Here is a 22702-nt window from a genome sequence, read left to right as displayed (position 1 = left end):
AGGGAAAGAAACAAGCATATTTACAAACATTTGTTCAATTGCTCATGCTGAAAATCTGTGTTTGTCTCTATTTATGGTCTCCTAATCTCCTCCTGTTTTTATCCAGCAAAAGAAAATTAGGTTCACAAAAGTATTGCCTAAAAATTTTGATTGTTAATAATTCCATAGAGTTCTTGAGGGTTTTTATCCCAAGAGTGTTTGGCTAATCTGTTTGGATTAGGAATCCTATAGTTAGTAAAAATAATACAGTACTCATACGCCCCATGAACACTTTAGTTTCATAAAAATAAAAGTCAACAACATTTTAAAATAAAACCTATGGTAAAACTCACTGTGAAAAATGAACAGTTTATCTACAAAATTAACACCTATATTACTCTTCAAAATATGATTAGCAAACCGCTTAAGCGATCATGTTTCTCCAGAAAAAGAGTAAATAACTAAAGGAAGCAAATCTTTTGTTTCCAGGGAAAGTAGACTTCCAGGTTTAAACACTGTTCTCAGAAAGGAGAAAGCCTAGTTTCTAGGCAAAACTGAAAAAAACCCACAAAACCACAAACATGACCAGTGGCATGGTCAGTATTAACGTGAAGTTGAATTTCACCGTTCTGGCTCCAACTATAATGATTCTATGACTATGATTTTACTTTTGCTGCCTTTGAAAAGGGGATTTTTTTAAACCTAGGGATATTTATATATCTAGAGATGTGAGATATGAAAGTTTCACTCCTGAAGTGTTACACAACTGTTGCATTTCAGAATAAAGAAGAAAAGAGAAGTTGTGACCTGCTAAATCTAACAGCTTTTTATTTCAAGAAAAATTATTTCTTGCTGCTGCAGAAGTTAACTGGGTAAGTTGAATCTTGTCACATTTCTATATCACACTATTTATTCTAGTCCTGTTTAAAGTCACACTAGCAATCACGTATGTGTTGGTTTTGATTATTTATCTCTAAGTCAGGAGTCCAAGAAGGCCTCAAACCAGCAGTGGCAAGACACTGACACGTCAAGATTTATTATTGATGCAAACAGATGAGCCCACTCTAATGGGTAAGTGTGCATGTTACAAGAAATAGCACTGTAACTGGCCTCAGTGACCAGAAGACACCTCGAATGCAGCCGTCTCATACCCTAAATTCACAGTCAAGACTGCTCTAGGGATCAGGAGGTGCAGCAGCATTGCTCTTCATGCTTCGCTACTGCAAACACGCTGCCGCCACCAGACCTGGTCATTCAGCACTCTTCAGGTTATCTCTAAATGGAAATTTAAGTCTCCACCTTTCATATCACCTACCTCTTCTGACATCACTTTGGGAAGCTTTCTGATCTCTTTCAAGGTACCACTTCTTGCTGATCCTGCTATGATATTTAGCCTGGCAATAGGATTTCTTCCAGGTAGCCATAAAATCTGGCTCTTGGTCCTCCTGCCAGCCCTCGGATCTTTAACTTGGCACAGCCAGCAGTGTTGCAGATTTCCTTTTTTTTTTTTTGCATTTTTCAGAAACTTACCTCCTGCAGATTTTTGCTTCTCATGCTTGCTTACTTCACAGCTTATAAACAGCTTGGGTCTTTTTCACAGTTCCCCTAAGACTGGTTCACACTGGAAAGTAAAGGGAAGTTGAAGTGCCAGAGACCCTGATCATAACTGAGAATTCGGGCTTTCATTAGAGCATCCTTTGAGTCAGAGCTTTCCTGCTCAGCTGTCTGATGGCTGCCAGGGACACACAGAGAGCCATCTCCTGTGTCAGAACTTCATATTTAACACCAGCATTTCCAATGGTCTTGCAATCCTGCTTCCCAGCAGACGATGTTCATTATTACAGCAAAGTTCTACGTATTGCATTCATCTAGTTCATCTTCTCCAGTCTCATTTTCTGCCACAGAAATAACTTCTGGGAATAGCTGGAGTGTGTGCATTAGTATGATTTATTTTCAGAAAATATATCACTCATTATGGTGGTAGCAGCCAGCATAAACTTTCAGAAATGTTTTTAGATGTCAGAAATAGGACATATTTTAAGGAGAGGAGATGTGAGAGAGTGGGAGGATGTTTAAAAACAATAGAGAGCGTCTGCTGCTTCCAGTATGATACAGTCTGTGTTCCGTGTTAAGCTGGAGCTAATGAGAATTAACAGAGATTACTTAAAATTAATGATTAAACAGGGTACACATCATTACCTTTTGTCCCTGTAAGACTTTCCATGCCACTCCAGCAGGCTGTTTGTGCTGCGGAGGACAGGATGTAAGATAATGATGGTATCTAATTCTTCCTTTTCATTTTGGCTTTGCTGAGTTTTGCATAAATCTTATTAACTTTGTTGCTGCATTAATTTGATTTTCTCCTTTCCGTGCTGTTAAGTGGGGAAATAAGACAAACAGATGCTCACATTTGAGGGCAGAACTCTCCCTAAACTGGAGTATTTCCTGCTGTAGCTGCTCCCCTCTTCATATATTCAAGTGGAAAACTTCTTTTTCATGAACTTTTGGTTCGTGGGGTTTTTTTTAAATAATTTATAAAGTCAGTATTTCAATCAAATGACAAGTACTTTAAAAGCAAAGATATGTCATGTAATTTAAGGGTCTGTTTTGGCTGCTGTCCTTTTAAGCAAAACTTCCTCTCACATGTGGTTGACAGGCTATCTTAATCCTTGGTTTGTAGGTATAACCTTCCATCTCAGTTTGTAAAGCCAGCGAGCAGCTTTTGACCTGATTTCCCTTCTTTGTTGGAGGTAGGCGTTACAGTAACATGATATAGCAACTACATTTTTAAAAACAAAATCCAAGGTCGGATGGCTCTCACCCAAGGTCAGAAAGAAAGAGATTCAAATGGTGCTTGACCACCAAGGAAGAAAACCTAAGGGTTAAACGTTCAAATTACACAAACCTTGGCAGGAGGCATTTTATTGTTCTTGTGCTGTTTTCACAGCGAAGACTGAGTATTTCTGTGTGAACTGAACTTCTTATATATTTTAGAGGATGTTACTAATATTTTTGCTAGAGAAGTCAGTTATTCGGAGGCTTCAGCCACCCAAATTGGCAGTTTATCTTCATTTTCTCTCATATCTTAGTCTGCAGACTGAACTCTAACACATGCAGTCAGTCAGTGCAATAAGAAATACATAACAACCCAGCAAGGATTTCTTGAGGTCACCAGAAAAAGAACCTCTTAGCAGGAAGGTTGCCAAAAAATCAGCAACACAAGAAGACAAGAAGAAGCACAACTGAGTCTCATATTCTGGGCTATCTCACAAGCGGTCTAGCAGAGCAAGGTAGATCCTGTGAATCCACACAAATAAAAATTAATTTACACAAGTTCTCAAATGAAACTAAGCCTGTGAACAGATGAATTTGCTTGATCTTCGCAGCTAACATGCATCCTGTATACGGTGGAGAGACGGTTAACATTTCTGAGACTAACTAATCCATTAACTCTAGAAGCATGAGCCAGAAAACAAGTAGGCTGAAAACATCAAACGGTAGAAAATGTCAGGAGAATGATAAAACAATGCAAGTTCCTACAAGCCTTCTTTTATCAGAGGACACTGAGCATGGAGGCTAAAATGAGTTGCTTTGGCCTGAGGAGAGGTAGAGTGATATACAATGATTCAGTGCTTTTCTTCCAGACATGGTCCCTACAGCTAAGCGGAAACAGTTTGAATCCTGCCTTCCTGTATGATGGATAGCCCCCCAGCAGACAGGATGGCTTGCCTGAGGCCAGGCAATCTGTGCCACTAAACGGGAAGCAATCTGTTGAAAAGTGCGAGAACAAATAGATATAACTCTTGCAATGAAAAGGGGTGATTGAAAGAAGACACGAGAGAGGTCCATTAAATTTGATGTAGTGACCATTGATTGTTCCTCACAAGATAGGAAGTAGGGCACAGCAGCGGAGCGAGCAAACTCCAAGTTTAGAAGGAAAGCAAAGGCAATCCTTTGTCCCCGACGCATGGGGTGACACTGTGGAACTTGTCACCACAGGATGGTGGGGCTGCCACCAAAGTTCAGAAAGAGATAAGACAGATGCAAAGAGAATGGAGCACAGTGGCCTGGATGCTTCACCTAAACTAGTGATTTTCAGAAGCTGGAAAAACAAGGAAAAAGAGTCTCTCTTGGTTTTTTAATTTTAACACTTTTTTTTAATTTTGTGGGGGTTTTGTTGTTTTTAAGGTTTTTTTTAACTCCCTAAACATTTCCTGCTGCTTTCTGCTGAAGCACATTATTCAGGATACTGAGTTAGTACTTTCATACAACCCCATATGACAGATTTTATGTGTTCGTGTCTGTCTTATTTTGCCGCTAGGACGTAAAAAGGCAATAATAATTCTTCAGGATGATTACCTGAGAACAGTTTCAAGTGAGTATTTGCAAATTAAAATCTCAATCTCATCACTTCTGTATACAGGTAGAAATGACCCTGAATGTCTAAATAACTAAAAAGGATTGCTGACCGCTTTGCATTACTTGCAAGGTCTAGTCTCAGGAATGTGGGATAACTGAGAAAATAGGATAAGGAAAATATAGTTAAGAATGTAAAGTCAGTGAAAGTGGCATATCTAGAAAGTAGCAGCCAATGAGAACATAAAAAAATGCTAAGTAACAAATATTTAACCATATGTCATGAACAACAAATCTGTTTCAGGCCCCAGCTAGTGACGGATGCAGCTTATGCAGTAAATGCTACTCCTTTCAGACCTAACTGCCAAAAACATTCCTGCCTGTGAGCTACAGCAGAGTGTCCAAAATGCAATCTGTAGACCATGGAGCTTTTCCACCATGTGATGAAGCTGATTCTTCACCATTTTCAGAGTCTAAATCAATGTACATTCTAGCTAAATTTATTTTTTTTTCTATGTTGAAAGAGGTGCAAAAACATTTTAAAGCACATATGAGAAGAGAGGTCTACATGCCTATGGTAGACAGAAGGGCAATGGAAAGTTTCCATAACACTTCACTATCACGAAAAGGGCCCAGAATATTCAAGATATAGAGCAAGATGTGCAATCTGGGACAATATTTATAATTTTACCTGGAGCTGGTTTACGTTCTAGAAGCAAAATGAAGAGTTCTTTTCTTTTTATTATGATGTAATCACCAGAAAAAATTAAGCATGCTATTTAAAAATGCAGTCTAATAGGCTACTTCCTGGAATCTGCCAGCATCTAGTCTATGAACAAATCTTGTACATTTGAAAGCTACAAAAGGCTGTTTTTACTCTCAATGCATTCAGTGAGTCAGAGCCCAGGAAGCACATATCTTTGAGGAAGACGAAGGAAATAATATCTTTCCAACAGATCCTGACCTGTGTCTACATATTTTCAGGGTATTGTAAGAGGCTGCCCTTACAAAGCCAAATACTGACCTTTTAATCTCCCACAACTTGCCAGGAGGAAAAGAGCTTCGCTCTGCTCTAATAATGGTCAGAGCTGTCACTCTCCTGCCCTAAAGGAGCAAGCATGGCAAAAGAAACAAGCAAACATTCACCAGTAACTAAGAGTTTCTCATATTTGAACTCTCTATTCCTGCTATGTCTCCATAAACAAATACCTTGCAAGAAGCACATAAAAGGAGCGGGCCTGTCAGGGTGTGAATTTAACTTACATATGCTGTGAAGCGTTGGGGTAGAGCTCTGAGAACTGCGGTGCCGAATCCTCAGGGCCGTGGGGTGCAGCGTGGCTGATGACCATCATAATGGGCCTATGGGGATATATCCTCTTAGACATTCTGAAGTAATTAATGCTCTCATTAGTGATTAGGTCTGTGAAGTAGTCCTGGAACATACGATTAACACAAAGCAAAAGTTACAAAGTGCATGATTAATTAGATCACATAGTATCATGTTATTATGTTATTTTCAAGTCCTCATTAAAGCTCAGATGAGGAAGTAAAAGCATACCATCAAAGAGATGTATGATTTGAGGGAGCATAGGGGAGACTGAGAGTAATTACTTTCTTAAGCAGATGATGCCACATAAAATGCGACAGTATATTGCAAATCAAATACAACAGAAGGCATTAAATAACTATGAATACCAGATTTTGTAGTATAACACCAAGTAACATTTAAAATTAAAGACTATACTGACAAAGATATATTCCTTGAATTTCACTGATAAAACACTTTCACAAAGTAATCTCTCCTAACAGCAAGAAGCTGACTTTTACGCTGTTTTTCTTGCGTGCTTTTTGTTCAGAGTATACTTTTGCATGTGTACAAAGTAGAAAAAAGCTACAACAGGCAACAGAATGCAAAAATCTTTGTGAAAGAAATTACAAATGTGAATGCAGGGAGCAGTTGAATTCCTGCAGGCTCTGTTCATTTAATTGTGCAACTTTAAGCAGTGCAGCTGCTGAGATTAAGGTTGTGACTTGCTAATAAACTGGCTTAACCCACAGCCAAGGTGGCAAATGGAAGCCTACAAGGGGAAGGGAGGAAATGGAACTAGGAAAAAAAGACAAAAACTTAAATTAAACCACCTGCCACCTTGGAGTATTCACTGTTGGCCTGGAGGTCTAGTATGAGCTTCATTGAGAAAGTGCTGAGACAATGCTTGTAATTTCAAGCACTTCCAGGCATGACTAATCATATGTTGTGGATTCGAGGCCCCGAACAGCTGCAAAAGCAGAGCCTGAGGGACAAGGTCTGTGTCGCATGTCAGTGCTAGGACAAGCCAACCAGCTGTGACCTCCTTGCTCTCCCGTTCCCTGTCCCCCTTGCCCCTTCCCCTCTCCTGTAGCACACTCAGAGCACACACAGTAGCCCTGGATGCTGCCGTCCCTGCAAGGGTATGGAAGAGGCCATGAGTGACCTTTGGTTTCCACAATGGGTAATGAGCACGAGGCACCAGGTTTGTGATAATTTCTAGTTGAAATGTCTGTATGACTGCTTTCCCAAAGCATCCCCTCCCCTCCCATTTCCCTATTTATTCTAGCTACATGTGCAGGGTGTGTAAGGAATGTATAACTAACCATTATTCTTTATTTTCTTTTTTTTTCCTCTATATAAATATACAATCAGTATCATGTAATTTCTACGAGTGGGGAAATCAGAAACAGGCATTGCAAGTTTCCAACAAAATCTCATTACATGGGTCAGAAACCACAGCTGCAACATCTGTATCATCTTCCCTGAGCTACAGTCTGAGGAAATTCCAGATTGCTTTCTGCAGGCTGGAAAGTCTGCAGAGTGCTCTCCTAAGCCTTTCTGAGAAACTTCCCTGCAGTGGGCAGGTCACCTTGGCATACTTCCTCAATTTTGTCAAGAGCACAAACAAGCTCTGAAGTTTTCCAACGGCTGTGTTCTCGTGCTTATCTATTCTCATAGCAGTATCCTGAGTCTGACACCACAGACACACAGCCCTTTTTTTGGTGTGCAGCATATAATGGAAAGCAACATCAGCTAAGGTTTCTTATGTATGTAGCAACTGTCAACACTCAGTTAACTTTAAAGTTTGGTAGTGCAAGGGGAACAAACAGTTTTGAGGAAGGCTTTTATTTACTATTTGCTTCCGCCACCAAACCATCACTTTCTAGCAGGGAAGAAGGGAGGGAGGGAGAGAGGAATCACCAGGCTCCACTGAAGAGCCCTTGGAAACTTTTTTCCATGTGGAAATTGATCTGAAATGCCCTGGAGAGAAATCACATCTCAATTTCTTGGTTGTAGATGGTTAATTAATTAATTATCTGGTTAATCAATTATCTGAAGGTTATTTTTATATGGATTAATGATGAGGCATTTATGTGTCTGGAAAATACCTTTGCGTAATCAAATCCATGCTTCTCTTTGTTACCATTGCGAGAAATGGTGTAATTATAGAAGCGAGAGTTCTTCACTAATCCAACCCACTCTCTCCACCCAGGAGGGATGTAGCTGCCATTGTATTCATTGAGGTATTTCCCAAAAAAAGCTGTGAAGGTAAAAAAAAACAAAACAAAACATACACACACACATGAAGCTTTGCAATCCAAGTCTTTTAGTCTGAGTCAAATGTATGCATGAATGAAGATAAAATGTGTTAGAATGAGTCAGAGTTTCTTTATCAGAAATGTTCTCTTTATACCTCAGACGGCTTTGAAATTAAAATAAGGTATTTCCAGAGTTTTTATGAGAGTTAAAAGCCTTTTGTGACTTCAGATTTTCTTCTTAATCTTTTGGAATCTAGTGCTTACATGAAATGTTTTCAGGTTTTAGTTGTTATCATTTTTTTATTATTATTTTTTTTTAGAATAAGTATGTTTCTCTCGGTTTCCATTTGAAAATGGGATAAAAAGTCAGTGCCCAGAGGAAACACCTGAGAAAGAGCTTGTGGGTTTTAGCAAGTTCTGTGATGTTTTTAAGCTTGGCTTCTGACTTTTGAAAGTTTCGTCTTGGTAACCTGCCTACATCTGTACGTTTGATTAAAGGTCTGGGAAGTTCAGATCTCCATCCCACTGGGCCATGTTTGGGTAGAGCAAGAGGGAATCTCCACCCTGCTTTGCTGCCACAGCCTCTCTAAGGCAAAACTAACAAAGAGACAAAGACTTGGAGGTCAAGCATCTCTACCTGGCCTGCCAAACTAAGTGTACTTTTTTCCCATTAGCTCCAGCTGACGAGTCAAACCCACTGAGACTGAGACTTTCAGCCCTTGCCGTCGGGCCCAGGGGGGTTTGCAGGTGCTCCTGCCAATTCCTCTGGAAGGAAGTAAAAAGAAAAACAGTCTCACAATGCAGTAAGCTCCCAGCTATCTGGGAGTTGTAAATCGCTTTTGCCAAAGATAGACAGACACCCAAAGCCGGCCAACTAGCTTTGGGAGGGAGGATTAACGCTGGCATGGCACCCTGGCAAAGGCAGCCTCATTGCTTCTAGGGACAGATGGCTATGGAAGATCTTTAGCTGCTTGCATATGGTCCTTGGCCTGCACAAAAAAGTCAGTTTGGATGACTCTGTCCTGCTTTTCCGCTGCCTGGGAAGTGCGGTGACAAAACACATGACTATGCCTGCATCTTGGGTTATTAGCACCAGCTCAGTACACGCAAGTTACCACCGTGCCTGAGTAACTTCACTGTTTACATTTTTAATTTTCTTTAGGTTTACAAGGCCCTGGAGGACCACCTGTGCCAGCAGTTCTGCTGCCCAGGCCCCCAGCAGTCAGCACAAAGATACTCCCCAAATTGCTCAGAAAATAAGACATCACTGCAGAGGAGGAAGCGACAGAGACCTTTCCCTTTCCAGGGACAGAGCTCCTCTGGGCTATAGGTGTTCACCTCACTGCACCCCTCACGCTGTGCAGCCCCTGCCCTTGCTGCAAGCCCTGGATTGGCCAGCCAGGTCTGCCCACCAAGAGCTGGTGCCCTGCTTGGGCACTTCCTTAGCTGAGCTTTGGGACACACGACAAACCCCCATACTCGTTTCCTACTAGGAAATGAAGTCACTTTGGAAAACCTCACATTCAACCTAGACGCATTCAATCTAACCAGAAAAACACATTTGTGGAAGGGCTTAAATAATTCAGATCTGATTGATGTGGACATGGTGAACTTCCTGGGAAAACTTGTGGAAGGATCAAAACGGTCATAATTAAGACTTGCCTGAGTCAACACAAATATGGTGCAATCAAATCATATAACTGCCAAACATCACTAACCAGAGGTTACAGTCATATCTAATGTCACTTTCCTATACCACGTGGAATGTAACATATAAACAAGCCATACAGACACTAGACCATGCTTCTAGCTCTTCCTCCCACAGCCACCAGGCAAATAACTCAGCCTCTCTCCTTTTTTTTTCCTGAGGCCAATCAGATGTCAAGAATCTTGAGGTGAAAAGGGTGACTGTGGGGAGGGAATACATGCCCAGCACAGTTGCCTCCTGGAATGGAAACCATACCTCTCCTCTAAGGATGCCAAACTGGGTTAACTTCTCAGGGAGTCAGATGTCCAGGGAAAGTGTAAGGGTAAAGGCTGAAATACTGTGGGAAGGGAAGCCGGGGAAAGAGAAAAAGGTGAAGAAAAGTAAGAGAGAGACAACAGTGAAGAAAAGTATGGGAGAGCGGTGTGACCAAGAGAGAAGAAGCATTAGCAAGACAAGGAAAATCAAGGACAAAGAAAATCTGAGGCCAGCCCTCCTGAATGCCATCACAGATCCACCAGCACCTACTGGGTGACCTTGGGGAACATCCACAAGCTGCACTTCTCTGTAAAGGACTCTCTGTTGACCTGCCTCCCACAAAGATCAGAGGCTTTCAAACTGTGAAGTGGAAGCTATGGCAATTTATCATGTAGGATGGTTTGATAGCCCCACCTATAATTAAGATTGACTAATACTGAGACCTGAACTCTGCTATTTACAGACTAGCCAAACTTCAGTCATTAGTGATGATAGTTTCCATACTATATGACTCAGGCTGGAGTTTACTCCATGGAACATTTTACTCAAACAGTACAGCAATTTCCAAGAAAAAGGCTAGGGAAAAATAAATGGGTTTGCCCATTTAAAAATCATTGGGAAACTTTTCTTTGAGAAGCTCTAGTGTCTCTTGGTTTTGATGCAATGCCTTTGTAAATAACAGAGGTGGCTGTGAAAATCTTTCTCATAATGGCCAGACTCTGAAAAGCAGACAGATGATCAAGAAAGACTTACTACGGCTTCTCAGTTTAATGTCACCATAGGGTGTTCCTTTAGAGACCTGAGAAAGTCCCCACAGTTTCAGTTTTGGCACTAAAACATAGAATGGCCAGCTTGATTCTCTCCTTCTCTCCTCTCTCTTTCCATATTCAGGCATTACCTGGGAGAAAGCCACCAGAATAAAATGCAGAGATGAAATGACCTGGGGCACAGGGATGAGAAAAAATAAACTGAATTTAGAAAAGGAAAAGGAGGCTTGGAGCCAGTGGGGGTCAATTCATCGTGGAATTTCCTTGCTTTAGATTACTTAATTTTCCAACTTTAATAACGCTTTGTTAACTCCCCTTTGCCACCCTGAACCCCATATTTCAGCATATGTTATGAGACTTTGGATTGACAGCATGAACCATTCACCTTTGTGTTGCCAGTGATTCAGTGTTTTATCATAAAAATAATCTCAGAGCTGTCAAGTTTTAAGCAGTTCCTTGAGTGACAGTTTGCAGAAATAGATGTTTCCCCCTGTTGGAGAATAAAGCAGTTCCCATGTCAAACGTACAGCAAAGCCTCGAATACAAGTAGAAGCAGTGGTAGCTGTGATAATGGATCACATTTGCCAAATTGTTTTAACCAGGAGTGGTCTGTTGGTCAAAAGCTCAGGAGGATATGAGTAATTAGATGAAGAGAAAAGCTAGGCTTTTACTGAAACACAAGAGTTCAGTCCCTTCACTGTGGGATTTTCTGAGTATAGGACAGGGTAAGTGAGTCAAAGCTGGAGCCCAGCGCCAGTAGTTAGTGTTTGGCTCTTCACGCTCTGATTGAAGACAAGTGCCAGAGTAAAATGAAAGCACAGTAGTGTCCTTCAGGACATATAATAAACTGCAAATAGTCACGATGGGTCTCCTAGTTGTTTTTTGTTAGCCAGAGGATTGTAAACTGATAAAGTGCTATGGAGTCTGTCACGAAACTTCCCAGGACCTAACACAGTAATGCGCAAATGTCCTTGCTGGATCTTCACATTCTTGGCTTGTAGAGTCAACCCACATCCTTAGCTGTAGCCCAACACTTGCTGAATTGCACAAGTCTGAACACTGACTGGGAATGCTCAGCTTTAGAAGCCACTTGTACTAAGAGTTACAGGGTTTAGGAAGCCATCTCTGCTTGTAATTAATAAAATGGAGATTATAACTCAATGGTAAAAAAAGCCTCATTAAAAAGTAATGCCATTTCCAGGGACATCTTTTCATTATTCCATGTAATGGCCCCCACAGGGATAGCAGGAAAGATAAATGCTGATTTTTGCATTTTAATAAGACAGTTTTTATCTGCATTCTGGCAGTTTTGCTAACTGTTCCCAGGGCACATTATTATTTTTTAACCACACATAGACTAGCTTAGCCTATTAGAATAATTGTATTCCGTATGAGTATGTGCAATTAAGTTCATACAAACAACAACACACAGCATGGCGAACAGTTATACAGATAGTTATGTGTCTCAGGAGTGGCTGCAGAATATACACATTTGGCACCTAAAATGAATAGATGCCTTAATACAGGTCTCTGTTTTCCCATTAGTAATTAGCTAATGATTCCTGAACTGGACTGAGAGATCCAGGGAGTTGCAATGGGTGAAAGACAAGAAGAGTGTGACCCAGGAGATCCCTGGATTTTGAAGCCAGAATATTTATAGTCGAATGTGATTAAAAATCTTGTAATTCCCAATACTTTTTTCCCCCGGTATTTTCTACAAGCATTTATGACTGATGTTTACAATATTATGCAATATAATTAGTCCCCTAACTCCTGTCAGTATTAGTGGATTAGTGTACAGGTGAACTGGGCTACATCAACTAGTGAAACATCTCTGCGCTTTCACAGATCAAAGGATGTATATTATGTTCTACGCCCTTGTTATTTGTTGAGGCCTGTGGGAATGTTTCCGATTCAAAACAAATCCAAACCTTTCAAAAGGCATGCGGCAGTAAGGTTTAGTCACCGTGACCCAGACAAGAGCTTTAAGTAGACAGCTCACTTCCTCTAACAAAGTCAGGAAACCATTTAACGGGAGTTGCGAAGCACTGTTTATATGACATTTCAGGGCTGACACACAGTGATTCTGTGCTTCTGGGGACAGAGCCCAGCAAAACTACAGCTTCCGGATTGTTCCCGTAAATTCCTCCTTGCTTTCTTCTCATTATGCAAGTGATAGATTCAAACCCGAGACATTTGATTTTTCCCTTCTGTTGAAAAATTACAGAGGATTAGTGTATCACGTCATTAAAGTGCAGAAAGCCAGTTCAGTCCGCCAGTGTTGCCAAGGAAATGAAATAAGCACTATCCCAAAAATGCAGTGAGGAAACTGAGGCACCGAGAGGTTAACTTGCAGCTAGACCTAGGTCACGCAGGAAGCCTGTGGCATTGCCAAGAATATTATTCAGATTTCACAGTTCCCAGTCTTGTAACTTAACCACAGTAGAAAACCTCAGGTTTTCTACTTTTTCTCCAGTTTTGTGGGTCTTTCCCAGTTGCTGCCAGGTTTACCATTGTAACCAAAAAGAACATTAAAGATTTTATAACTCAGCAGTTGCAAAAAGCATTAGCCTATAACTTAATATAGCAATCGTTGGCCTGGGTGATATCTTTAACAAAGCATGTATTATGGGCCAAGCTGGTAGCACTTTCCAGCATTGATGTTTTCTGACACTTCTCATTATAAGACCCTGTTTTCAGTTGCTTATAACTTTCTTATACTTGAACTGAAATTTTCCACACTGGATGTCTGCCTCAGGCTGAATTTTTTGAAACTTCTAAGCCCGAACAGTAGCCATCTTTGAGAACCGCAGTAATGGAAAAGGAATTATGTTTAACATCTGAAAAGAATTATGCGAGCTTTCATTTGATAGCACTTCCATGCTCGGCACTGAGAGCACAAACTCTGTCAAAGACATGATCTTTTATCATCCTGGTGAAAATCTGTCCAAAGTTTGCTAAGTTTTGAAAAAAACACCTGCACTTTACATGTGCTGGAGATCTGGGCACTTTTATTCTCTGTCTATCTGTGGACAGATAACTGTGGAGATGCAGCAAAGTAGCTGAGTGGTGAGGGGAAAGCTGTGGGGGTTGGGGACCAAGGTCTGGCAATGTCAACCAAGAAACTGGACAGTGACTGCAGAAAGAAGGAAGAAGCTCCTTGACAAGGCAAAGGGGGCGGGAGAAGCAGATCTGGTGATCAGGCTGGGAAAGGAGAACACTAACTGTAAGCAGTGGGAACACAACGTGTCTGCCAAGGACTGACTGGACCCAGGAGTGGAGGGAAGCTGGGACCAGCTTGAGGATAGACAGGCTGGGGGACAAGTTGCACAGACATTGTTGTACCCAGATTTTCCTAAATGAAGGACTTGAATGGGTAAACTTGCTAAAAATCTTTTAGTGTACATTTTTCTGTGCAATATTTAATAGCACAGAATTCCGTTTTAAGCATAAGTAGGCAAACATGCGGTGGTTTTTGATGAGGTCCTGGAGAGAAACCAAAAAAAGTTTTACTTCACATGATAGCATAGAACCAGGAAATCGTGCATGTTATCCTTTTCAGCTTTTTCTCTCTTCTACATTTCACTTTTTGTGGACTATTTGAATATACTTAGTATACTCCACTTTTATTTATACATTTCTTAGTTTGACTGAAAGTGCAACTTTATTCAGAAAAGTGATGCATACTTTTAATTATTAAAAAAAAATCACAAGTTAAATTATGTTTGGTGCTCCCCATTTATGTTATAACAGCTAAGAAAGAACTTGAATGCTTGGAGTTCTCTCTCTCTTTTTAATTTCACCAGGACTCATTCCCTGCTCACTCGTTCCCACCCCTGTATCATATTCTGTCACCTTCTCTGTTTTGAAAGGGTGCATGAGGCAGGATACAAATTAGGTCACTGAAACAGTGCAGATTAAAAATAGTGTGTGCTGGCAGTGAATTGTACTGTAAAGTTGTGAACAGGAAACACGCTGGCTTTGCCTCTAGAGGAAAGGTATTGTCTGCCCACACCTTCAGGAGGCATAGGTTTTGTTCCCTTTCTGAAAGATTAGCTTGTCCCTGTGTGTCAAAAGGGAATAGTGCACAGACTCCTTAGCTTTCAGTCTCCTGTCATCTCAGCATTTTACCAGTTCTCTGGTCACTACACTAAGAAATGTACCCATAAGTGACAGATGTCAACTGACACACACCAGAAGCTGAGGTTTACTCTTGAACATATTAGCTAGATGTCAACCAAGTGACCATTCCTGTTCATCACTACACAGAAGTCTGTGACTAATGTCAAAACACACCAGAGAGTGACAACCTGATGTCCAGTCACTTCTTGAATTTTGAGTTTTACAAATATAAGTGTTTAAAAATCAGTGTTTGAGTTGCTTGACTTTGCTATGTTACCATTCATGTCCCATGAAAGGCTAAGAATGTCATCAAGACACTTGCATAAATGAATCCTGAATGTTTTCCTGATCTGTTGATACTTCTGAGCAGGAAATAAAATATTGGGAAGTACATCTTTCCAAAGGCAATTTTATAAAATTTAAACAAATAATTGTCTAATTTGATGGCCTCTATTCTTTTATGTGGGATTCCATAAAGGGAGAGCACAGCCCTGAATCTGACGTGTTGCTGTGAGGCTGTCAGCAGTTGCTGAACTGGGCAGATTCCTGTTCTCTCCTGCACAGTTATGCTGGCTGTGAAGGGCTAAAAAGAGCAAGGATTAGGAGACAGTAATTCTACAAAGTAACACTAAGCAGAAAGAGCTCTGAACACATGTAGAAGTTAAGTCAGGATGATAGTCTTAAACTTTCATTTCTTTTCATATTTGCAAACGGATGAAATGTCAGCTGTTAAAAACGTAAAATCCTGCACTGTACAGTGTTTGACACAGTATTTAACAGTAAAATGATTGTTATGCCTCCTGGAATTGGCTGTGCTCCTGTTATAGTTCTGTCTTCTGAAATGCTAACAAAATGCTCAGCTACTTCTTGGTTATTTAAGATCACAATCCTCCTGTCCCACTGGAGGAAGCCAAAGTGGAAGTAGCACGCTCCTGGAGCTTTGCTTTGTATTTGTGAAGGTAACTGGCAGTGTGAACCAACAACACCAAAGGGCTCATCTGAGAGGCAAGGCTCTGTACTGTAGAGACGGGACAGAACAGTGAGATAAAGATATTAAGACTTCAGAAGTACTGCAGGGAGGGCTGAAAAAACAGCAAATAATCAGCCAATAGTTTGGAAAGAGCAAAGTAAAATCTCTAACTCCTGCATCTACTAATCTTACAAATAAAATTTCTGAATTTGAACAGCTGAAGAGGTGTCTACTGGCATTAAAAACTGAGATGAAAGAAAACTTCTCAAACTTTTCTCACAATTTCCACAAAATTCGAAAGTCATTATAGAGTGACCCTTTTTCCTCCTCAGTATGAGCAGCTGGAGCCTATGTAATTGAAACAAATGTCTCATCTCTCTCAAACTTTGCAGAGTTGCTTTGTTTTCTCTTTCTACATATTTACTGTGTCTTCCCTGCTATATACTACAAATTCTAGTTTAATATTGCCAATTTTGTGGACAGTTATTGTCTATGATTTAGGCCTACAATCTTCAAAAAGGGATGTTTCCGTAACATGTAACTTCTCCATTAGGTCACATCAGAGTAGAACAGGAGTAGAAGAGTTAGTTACACAGAAAAAGCAAGGTAAAAACTATTCTGCTCTTTGCCAGGTTTTCCCAATGGGCTCTGGTTATGATGACAGTTTATTAGAGCACATTTCAGACTTCTGTTTAAATGGCCTGCTATGCCTGCATGGAATCTTCGTGGCTTGAGCAGGACTTCCCTTATAAGCGGTCTGCCCGCATGTGATCAAATGCAGTATAGAGAGGGTTTAGTTAAGGCTGCAGCAGCTTTAGACAGCAGATGCTTTATAGATGTTGGAAACAATTTGGAGTGAACAGAATTAAGGAGATTATATAAACACTCCCCCACCACTTTTTTCCCACCCTCTTATATAAGCTGATCCTATGCAAAAAGTGAGAGCTAAATCCTCATCATTTCAAGCAGAGAACCAGGTTGGAGGTGTTGCACGTTCCTTCATCCGGACTGGAGCTCTCTGGACCACTGCCTTATTAGGACAGTCACCAAACCGTGAGTGGCCTCGGATCACTCACCTCTCTTTCTCCACCCCAGTTTCCCATTGATGAGGGCACTGATTTCCACCCAAAACATGTAGAACTGCACAGGGTAAATACCCATAGCGTCTGCAGTATCAACAGAGTCACGATTAGTCTGTGTGGTATATAGGCACTCTCTCTCTCCACAGTACTGTCTTTTTCACTCCTAATTATTCTTGACTTCCAGCTATTCTTGAGTCATTAGAATTTTACTAAACTTTCTAGCTGTGAAGTGTAGATTATTAGCTGGTTACTGGATTTTTGATGACTTCTTAATGAGGTAACACTGTCCTTGAAAAATGTATTACAAGATCTGCTGTTAATTAAGCTGCCACTTCAAAAATAATTGTGGGGTAATTAAAAGGTAGGCTCATCTTACCAGAAGTAGATTGATAAATTCTTTGGGGCCATATTATTATAGGGTTAAGAAAAGTACCTTGGTCAGAATCAGAGTTAATACAAGTATTTTCATTTGTTTCCATTTCTTTATTCTCCTTCATGCCCCTTGTTAAGACTCATCTAACCAGACAGTTTTAGGACTGATGTTCTCTCTGCTTGTCTTTGGAAAGAGATTTTTTTACTTTTCTTTTGACACCTTTTTCCTTTCTATTTAACAAGGCCAAGTCTGCATTTAGTAGACATCTCCACATGCCTTTATAATGTAAGGCAGTGAAGAAACAGAATGTTTACCCTCAGAAGGACAGAGAGGACTAGTGACAGAGCTATCCAGCTTATGCATGAGGCATTCAGTTCTGCAATTATTAGATTACAAATCAATCAGATACCAACTTTTTTTAAGAACAGGAAAGCCAGGTCCAACATGAGGCAGCCATAGATAAAGCAGAAAGGATTTCTGAGACTTAACCCATGAGACAATACATATTTCAGAAGAATTCAGCACCTTCTCTAGCAGTGATTGTCAATTTTCTTTCCCTTCTTTTTCTCTTCCAAAGCCTTGATATTGACCCTTACTCAGGTTTAGCAGTGCTGTATTCAGATGGCAACTTCACTGAAACCAGCTTAACAGAGACTGAAGTACTATTCAGTGCATGTCAGAGCCAACACCAGGTCCAAAGCAGTTAAATATTTGTCTGTTTTTGCGTTTCACGCCGGCTGCAGAAGCTCTCTAGAGCTACACATGCAGAGAGACAGAAGAAAAAAGAGCAAGCTCGCTGTGTGGAAAAGATGGCAAACAGGCAGATAAATTCGAGGCATTGGACATAGGAGCATTAAGAGAATTAGGATAAGCAGACAGCATGGAGACATTTGCCTGCTACATGTTTTGAAAGTGATCTGTTCTTGTGCCTAAACCGCTGATAGAGACAAATTTCTTTGCTGCCAATTACATTGTAAGGAAGGCAGTTGGCACTGACATCTGTGCCTTATTGGTCCTGTAAAGGGGAGTCTTTGTAGTCAAACGACGCTTCTGGACAAATTGCACCCTGATGACCTCGCACAACTCCTGTACGTTGCGAAGGGGAAGTCAGGCTGGAGCCTAACGTGTCTAAGGACTGAATCTTAGGGGATAGGTGATGCAGAAATGAATCAGGTTTTACATCAAGCTGAAGTGCAGACGAGAGGAATAAGAAGAGTTCTTTGTAGACAGGAAAGGGATCTCCTGACTGCGGAAAACCACCAGGAATTTACAAGAAAACTATCAAATCTTATTGGCGCAGAGCAGAACAATCCTTCTTAAAGGCATGTTTCTACTCCTTTTCAGTAAATGTAAATGAAATATCGCCCCATGGCAAGGTTTAAATTACACCATTCACCTCGTTTCACTCCCATGACAGACATTTCACTCCTGTGAGGTCTTTGGCACCAGTCTTCAGCCTGGCCGTGACATCTTCTTCCGTAACTGTTAGCAGCTGTCCACAAGCAGGCTATAATACTGACCATAATCACAGCTGGAACTGCCAGTTCAGACCCACAATGCCGCTAAAATGCACCTCTTTTGCACTAGGTGTAACTGCCCAACAGTTTATTTCCCATTTGGGACATCCAAACGTGAAAATACGCTGCTTCATTACAAGCGAGTTTCTTTACCTGGCTGTTAGCTGTGGATCTGGAGCGGCAGGCAGGGCTACCCTCCCTCTCCATGATACTAAACCTCTGCCCTGTAAACCAAATTTGGGACAATAGTAGCTTCATTTTGGGCAGTGACTTGAGACCCATTGCAGAACATCTGACATCTTCACTTTAAACAAAGAACTACTGTTGATTTGTCTCTTACCTGTTCTATACCCAGTGTTATTGAGATACACAGCGAAGGTACGTGGCTCGTGAGTAGCCTGCCATGAGGGAGAAGAGCAGTTTTCGTTGTTGGTATATATGTTGTGGTTGTGCACATACTTCCCAGTCAGCATGGAGGAGCGCGATGGGCAGCACATTGGGGTGGTTACAAATGCGTTGATAAAAGAGGCCCCTCCATTCTCCATAATCCTTCTGGTTTTATTCATCACTTGCAAGGATCCTGCAATAAGAGGCACCGATCATCACTGTGCTGCAAAAAGCAGAATATATTGGCTGCTATTATGCTAGTAAAAGTAAAGTATTAGTGACTAGCTTGCCTTTGGATGTCACTCTGTTTTATTCTGTAGCTTAAGTAATTTTAGGAGAAAAGATCATTTTTGTTACATCACCAAAATTACTATTCAGGGTTCTAGAATGAGTCTTTTTTTTTTTGCAGGCTTCAAAACAACAAATGCAGACCAATTTAGAAATACAAGGTTAAAGCTTTAGATCTATATCAAATTTATAGGTCAATGTTGTTTCAAATGCAATTGTAGGAAAACAGTATGATACACACACCGCATCATTAGCCAATGTGCCAGTAAAATATGTAAAATGCTGATATTATAAATGAATCTGTTATAATTCTTTCCACTTTTTCAGATTATCAGAGAGAGAGAGATAGAAAGATTGTGGAAGGCAGGTAAAAGAAGAAGTGAGAGACAGAGTGAGGAAAGAGAATTTGGCAATAATTTTTTCTAAAGGAAAGTGTCTGTGGACACAAGATCAGCATGTCTGGCTACAGCTCCGATAAAAAGCACTGTGGCCAAATTCAGCTTTTGGGGATAAATCTGTATGCAAAAAATCTTGGCAAAATTTATCACTGTTCTCAAGAAATCACATTAATCCAGTTTAAAGACCAAAGATGTTTTCGCATTCTTCTAAATATCTTCATGAACAACAAGGCAAGACAGGCAAGGCTTGTCTTTATCTGATTGTGGAAAGATTGAGCAGCTCCTGAAAGGGTCTTTCAGTATTTCTGACAGCTGTCAAACTTTGTGTTTTCTGTTATACAACAGAACAGAGATTGAAAGCTGAGTGTGAACTGTGGATTTGTCAGTATGTGTCCAGGAAACAAGTTTATGAATCGTAATACTTACATGATTCTGGTGGTAAAAAGATTCCTGGAATTCTACTTTTTTTTTTCTTTGGTTTTACAATTAATTTTGAACAATTGACAGCCATGAGTTTAAATGTGACTCCGTTGATTCCAGTGATAAGAATTTTTTCTCAGTAGTTTTGTTTGGGTCACTTGTAAATCAAATTTAAAAAGTTTTGAAACTACAGAGACATGGCTGTAAAATCACAGAACTGACAAGGAGGCTCAGCTTTAGGTGTAAGCAGTAAAATCTTACAAATTGTCTTACTAGTTAAAGTTAAGCATGCTCTGTTTTGCTTTTGGACTTAAGGAGTCAGTGCTGAATATGAAGCTTTTACATCAAAATTATTTGGTTAAGAAAAGGAAGAGGCAGTTAGCTCTTCAGCATTTCCTTGTGCAGTGTCAATGTCTGTGTTTTTAAGGATACATTTAATACCCTGCATATGTCACCATCGTTTTAGACTCTTCCTCTTTCACAGTCCTTCTTTTCTAAATGCAGTGCATCTGTGTCCATACTTTCCTGAACTCAATACAGACAAAACATGTGCATTTAGAGTTATATAGAAGTATGAGAGTAACTGAGAAGTCCCTGAACACCAAGGGTCTCCATTTGTACTAGTGGGAGCATTTCACTGAGTTGCTGAGTAAAAGTCAAGTGAGAGATCATCCTCACTCTACATGTCTTTATCTGAGATCCCAGTCTGGCTTTTTCTTCTTAGTTTTGTTTTGTTTTTGCCCTAGCTCTCCCATTTTTTGAAATGTCACAGTTTATTACTGAGAGCTCAGCTCTAAAGTGCTCATAGGTCCTCGGATGGAAAGTGCTCTCTGTTCAGGTACACTAATGCACTGTAACAGCAGCAGAGCTGATGTGCACTTTCATGTCTCTATGCATTATAAATTAGTAGCTCTTAGAACGTTTCCTCATTCCTCTGCTTGGTCAGCCCTCTGCTCCTGCAAACCTTCTGTTTATGAGTGAGTTTTTCCTCCAGGTATGCACTTACCGACACTGAAAATAGATTTAGCCCCTCTGGAAATTCTGGGATACGCACTTCAAAGCAGGTGAGACTTCCTCATTTGGAAAACAAAACACAAGTAGGAGATAAAACTTGCTGATATAAGTTATAATCCTTTGCTCTCTGAAGCTCTCCTCACAGCTTGTGCTTTTTACCATCTGGCCCACAGTCTTCAGGGCACACTTACTCAGGTGCTGTCTGACAGCAGGACACTCATGCTCTACATGACCGATTGGGGAGCATCTGAGGGGAACGAGGCAACCGAGAATGGTTGCTTTGGACACAGAAGGTAGCAAGTTTTGTCTGGCAAGAAATTCGGTGTCATTTCTCAATCTCTTCTCGTATATCAAGAAGTACATTTGGTGACCAAGGTTTCATAACAAATCTTAAAGTTGCCACGGATTTTTATCCAGGTGTATCACAGCTGGGCATCTCTAGAAGGGGATAGCTAGAACCACCTTGACTTTATGTGGGTTGTATGCAAGACCCCAGGCAGATGATGAAATTTCTCAGATCTCACAACATATCCCCATTTTTTCAGCTTGTGTTTTTTAGTCCTTTAGTTCTAGTGAGGATGGAAAGCGAGCCAGGCAAATTATGCCTGACACATCCAGATGATGATATGATCTCTTCACTCAGTGCCATACTCAGTGGATGTTTTGTATGGATTTCACTGATTGGTGCATTAAGCTATAAACAAGGGTACAGAAAAAAGTCATTGTCTCAAATGGGTTTTTCCCTCCTTTTTCATTTTAACATTCTCCTCCTTCTTTGACTTCTCAAAGGCCTCTGGGTTAGAAATACTGGAACTATCAATATATTCATTAGCTTTGACTCCTCTCACATTATGCCAGATACTATTTACAGTGAGAATTATATGTGTGATTATGGGAGTCACGGTTTAAGGTACTGATGGATACAAGTGATAGAGAATCTGAAGGACAGGGGAAGAGACTAAAGATTGAGGAAAAAGTCGGAAATATCCATACTCATGCCTTAACAGAGTACAGACCTGCCCCCAGTGGGAGGTGGTGCCACTGCCCTGAAGAGCAGCAGTGGCAGTGTGGGATCTCGGGGAGGGCAGCAGTTCTGGGCAGTTCTGGGTTCTGAGAGCTGATGCTTTGCCTTGAGGAAGATGCCTATTTGCCTCAGCATTGGGCAGTTTTTTGTTCCCAGGATCTTGGGCGGGGGGGGGAGAAAGTGCACAGAGGCACAATTTAGCCAGTAATTTCTCATCTTCTGAGCCCAAGTATTTGGTGAGCTTTTCCAAGAACTGTGAGTCAGGCTGTTTCACGCTGCTTAAGTTGACATCCACCAGCTAATCTGTAACAGAATTATAGAATGATTTGGGTTGGAAGGAACCCTAAAGATCATCTTCATGGCCCTCCTCTGGACCAGCTCCAACTGGTCCATGTCCTTCTTGTGTTGGGGGCCCCAGAGCTGGATGTAGTGCTGCAGGTGAGGCAGAGGGGGAGAATCACCTCCCTCGACCTGC

At 40.8% G+C, this 22702-nt stretch overlaps 1 protein-coding gene across 1 annotated transcript in view; it reads right to left on the bottom strand.

Moving 5' to 3' along the window:
• SULF1 (sulfatase 1) overlaps positions 1 to 22702 on the bottom strand; it is a 102174-nt gene that overhangs the window by 38894 nt on the left and 40578 nt on the right. Inside the window, exons 5-7 of the mRNA XM_009873820.1 lie at positions 19037 to 19276; positions 7753 to 7904; positions 5599 to 5768 (exon numbers count right to left, since the gene is read on the bottom strand). Coding sequence (XP_009872122.1) covers positions 5599 to 5768; positions 7753 to 7904; positions 19037 to 19276 — 562 coding nt within the window. The remainder of the gene's footprint in view (positions 1 to 5598; positions 5769 to 7752; positions 7905 to 19036; positions 19277 to 22702) is intronic.

Source organism: Apaloderma vittatum, unplaced genomic scaffold (genome assembly GCF_000703405.1).
Source record: "Apaloderma vittatum isolate BGI_N311 unplaced genomic scaffold, ASM70340v1 scaffold9977, whole genome shotgun sequence".
Classification (NCBI taxonomy): domain Eukaryota; kingdom Metazoa; phylum Chordata; class Aves; order Trogoniformes; family Trogonidae; genus Apaloderma; species Apaloderma vittatum.
The sequence above is the reverse complement of the archived record's forward strand: the minus strand, read 5'-3'. Positions and strand labels throughout refer to the sequence as shown.